Raw genomic sequence first — 4,097 nt, 5'->3', positions numbered from 1 at the left:
GTCGGCCTGGAGGGGCGGGGTTTGTGGTTCTTTCTGGGCGGGGCTAAGCGCGAGCGGCCGGTAGGATGCGCGAGGGACGACTCCCGGTTCCTGGGAGCGGAAAGGTAAGGAAAGGGACCGCTCCCCTCCCCTGGCCCCCCCGCCCCCCCCGTCTCCCCCGGCCCCCCCGGCCCCCCCCTCAGGGGGGCTGCGTTGGGAGGCGGGGGACGGTTCGTGTTCCTGATCCGGGTCCCGGCCGCGCTGCAGACCCCTCTGGGGTGGTTGCCCCCCAGTGGGCCCCCCCGCAGCGCGCCCTGGGAGGGGTCGGTGGTGATGGAGGTCCGGGGCCGGCCGGGCCTGGGGGGCCGGCCAGGCCTGGGGGGCGGGGCCCTTCGCTGCAGCAGGGCGGAGATGTAGCCGTCCAGACGGGCGTGGCGATCCGCCGCCACCGGGGGGGGGGGTCCGGTCAGACCGGCAGACCCCCGGGGACCCGGGGGCTGGGGACCTGGGTCGGGGTCCGGGGGGGTTGCGGGGGGGTCCGGGGGGGGGATGGGGCTCTGCAGGGAGGAGGGGGCGCCAGATGGGGGCCGGATCGTTCCGTAAAAAAGATGGGTGACCTCACCCTCATCTAGAGAGAGAGAGAGAGAGAGACCAGAGAGAGAGACCAGAGAGAGACCAGAGAGAGACCAGAGAGAGACCAGAGAGAGAGACCAGAGAGAGAGACCAGAGAGAGAGACCAGAGAGAGACCAGAGAGAGAGACCAGAGAGAGAGACCAGAGAGAGACCAGAGAGAGAGACCAGATAGAGACCAGAGAGAGAGACCAGAGAGAGAGAGAGACCAGAGAGAGAGAGACCAGGGAGAGAGACCAGAGAGAGACCAGAGAGAGACCAGAGAGAGAGACCAGAGAGAGACCAGAGAGAGACCAGAGAGAGACCAGAGAGAGAGACCAGAGAGAGAGACCAGAGAGAGACCAGAGAGAGAGACCAGAGAGAGAGACCAGAGAGAGACCAGAGAGAGAGACCAGATAGAGACCAGAGAGAGAGACCAGAGAGAGAGAGAGACCAGAGAGAGAGAGACCAGGGAGAGAGACCAGAGAGAGACCAGAGAGAGACCAGAGAGAGAGACCAGAGAGAGAGACCAGAGAGAGACCAGAGAGAGAGACCAGAGAGAGAGAGATAACCAGAGAGAGATAACCAGAGAGAGACCAGAGAGAGAGACCAGAGAGAGACCAGAGAGAGAAATAACCAGAGAGAGAGAGAGATAACCAGAGAGAGATAACCAGAGCGAGACCAGAGAGAGATAGACAACCAGAGAGAGAGACCAGAGAGATAGACCAGAGAGAGAGAGATAACCAGAGAGAGGGACCAGAGATAGATAGATAACCAGAGAGAGACAAGCGATAGAGAGAGACCAGAGAGAGATGAGAGAGAGAGAGAGAGGGACCAGAGAGGGACAAGAGAGAGACCAGCGAGAGAGAGAGAGAGAGACCAGAGAAAGAGAGAGACGTAGAGAGAGACCAGCGAGAGAGCGACAGAAAAAAGAGAGACCAGAGAGAACAGAGAGAGAGACCAGAGAGAACAGAGGGAGGGACCAGAGAGAGACCAGCATGAGAGACCAGAGAGAACAGAGAGAGAGACCAGAGAGAGACCAGAGAGAGACCAGCGTGAGAGACCAGAGAGAGAATTATGTATGATTTTATCCAATGCTGAACAATGACAGCTCACGTTTGTATGGTAAACACAGTCCCCCCAAACAAACGCTTTTATACTCTCTCTATCTTACCACTCAGAGGGGGCGGTCCATGTAGGAGACAGTGGGAGGAGCCAACGGTGTGGAACTGGGAGGAGCCAACGTTGTGGTACAGGGAGAAGCCAACAGTGTGGTAGTGGGAGGAGCCAACAGTGTGGTAATGGGTGGAGCCATTAGTGTGGTAGTGGGCGGAGTCAAAGTTACTGGAAGGACAGCTGGACAAACTTTCACTGAAGACGGAGTTGGACGAGTTAGAGAGAGAGCTTGAGACAGCATCACTCAACTCATAGAAACCTAGAGAGAGAAAGGGAGAGAGAGAGAGAGAGAGAGAGAGAGAGAGAGAGAGAGAGAGAGAGAGAGAGAGAGAGAGAGAGAGAGGGAGAGGGAGAGAGGAAGACAGAGAGAGAGGGAGAAAGAGAGAGAGGGAGAAAGAGAGACCGAGATGACATGAGGCTAATGAATGGATAGCATGAAGTCAACATGCAGCTCACATACAGCATACATCTAGCATTAAGCAAACCTAGCTAACCTGCAGGGACATACAGCGAGCTTAAAGCTAACATTTAGATAACATATCACCAAAATATAGCTAACATGAAGTTAGCATGAAGCTAACATGCAGCTAGTAGACTGTAGATAGGTTAAGCAGAACACAGCACGAAGTCGTTGTTAACGTTTAAATAGGGATGGCCTCTGCCGCCTCTCACCTGAGCTGGCCCGGCTGACTGTCTCCTGGTCACGTGACACCTCTCCGTCCAATCGGAGATCATTCATCTGGTGATCCAACTCCTTCAGCTGGCCGATCAACCCCGCATCCCGCGTGAGCAAACAGCCCTGAAACACACGCGCACACGCACGCAAACACACATGCACGCAAACACATAAGCACACGCACGAAAACACATAAGCACACATGCACGTAAATGCACGCTCACAAGCATGCAAACACACAAGCACGCGCACACACGCGCACATAAATACGCACGCATACAAACATACACACATATACACACACACACACACACACACACACACACACACACACACACACACACACACACACACACACACACACAGATTATCTCAGCAGCAAATACATCTGTAGACAGGGAAGTCACTCTACAGGTAACCAACCATCATCTGGTTAGTTAGTCACTCTACAGGTAACCAACCATCATGTGGGGGTCATGTTGGAATCCTCTAGTCTGATCTGGTTCAGGTCATGGTTGGTTGGTTCATCATGATGCAACGATGAGCCGATTTACAGAAAATAAGAAAACATTTGCTGCTTCATCAGAAATTCTACGTTTTGGTTCATGGAATATTATTAAATGAATAGGCGTACGAAAGTATTGTTTTTATTTAATTATTTAAAAAATACTAAATAAATACAAAATACTGTACGAAATAACTGTATTTATTATGCGCTATATTGGTTAGATAATGAAGGCACATTGAAGACATGACTTTGGACTGAATTATGATTGACTTTGTTGTTATGAGATTGTGTATAGGATACTAAATGATGAACAGGGGAAATCAAAGCAGCACATCGCTGGACTATCGGCGTCAGGTGTAGCCTAGGTCATACCAGATTCTGCTCCACGAGCTGCTCCTCCATACCCGGGTAGACCCCCCGGTGGTACCCGGTTACCCGGTTTTCCGCCTCCCGGGAGCTGACCGGAGTCAGAGGACCGGCGTCAGACCGGAGCGTCAGCGCGTGCCGAACCCGGAGCTTCTGTCTGCGTCTACGGTAGCAGAGCTCCGCGAGACCGCACCGCGCCGCCTCGAGCCCCTCCAGTGTGCGCGCCGGGTCCACGTCCTCCCGCGCCCGCCACGCGTCCCGCTCCTCCTCCGTCCCGCACCTCCTCACCTCGCGCGGCTCAGCGGGAGGCAGAGAAGAGGTCTCCGGTCGGACCACCGCGTCCATCCCTGCTGCTGCTGACGGAACACAGGAGCGCGTTACCGGAGCCCACCCCGCCGCGAGGTCACTGCGGCAGAATCACGCGATGATAACAAAGCGGGAACACCGTTGGTGACCGATCCACACCAACTTTCAGATCAGATGTGGATCCATGATGCTCGGGAGGAGCCGTCAAGTGAGGCGCGCTCACGGTGACTTCGGTTACTGAAGAACACGCACGCACGCACGCGCAAATACACCCACGACCGCACACGCACGCACGCACACACACACACACACACACACACACACACACACCCACACACACACACACACACACACACACACACACACACACACACACACACACACACACACACACACACACACTTATATTGCACGTAACATAAGTCTATCAATCAAATGTTTTTGACAAGCAGGACTATCGTTTTCTAATACGTGCGT

The 4,097-nt window shown here is 54.5% G+C and overlaps 1 protein-coding gene across 1 annotated transcript in view; it reads right to left on the bottom strand.

Moving 5' to 3' along the window:
* Nucleotides 1–3,894, bottom strand: part of dact1 (dishevelled-binding antagonist of beta-catenin 1) — a 7,685-nt gene extending 3,791 nt beyond the window's left edge. The window contains exons 1-4 of the mRNA XM_030356048.1: nucleotides 3,321–3,894; nucleotides 2,437–2,563; nucleotides 1,763–2,023; nucleotides 249–607 (exon numbers count right to left, since the gene is read on the bottom strand). Coding sequence (XP_030211908.1) covers nucleotides 249–607; nucleotides 1,763–2,023; nucleotides 2,437–2,563; nucleotides 3,321–3,659 — 1,086 coding nt within the window. The 5' untranslated portion in view covers nucleotides 3,660–3,894. The remainder of the gene's footprint in view (nucleotides 1–248; nucleotides 608–1,762; nucleotides 2,024–2,436; nucleotides 2,564–3,320) is intronic.
* Between the last annotated feature and the right edge of the window lie 203 nt (nucleotides 3,895–4,097).

This window comes from Gadus morhua, chromosome 5 (genome assembly GCF_902167405.1).
Source record: "Gadus morhua chromosome 5, gadMor3.0, whole genome shotgun sequence".
In the NCBI taxonomy this organism is placed as follows: Eukaryota; Metazoa; Chordata; class Actinopteri; order Gadiformes; family Gadidae; genus Gadus; species Gadus morhua.
This window is presented reverse-complemented; position numbering and strand designations above follow the sequence as displayed.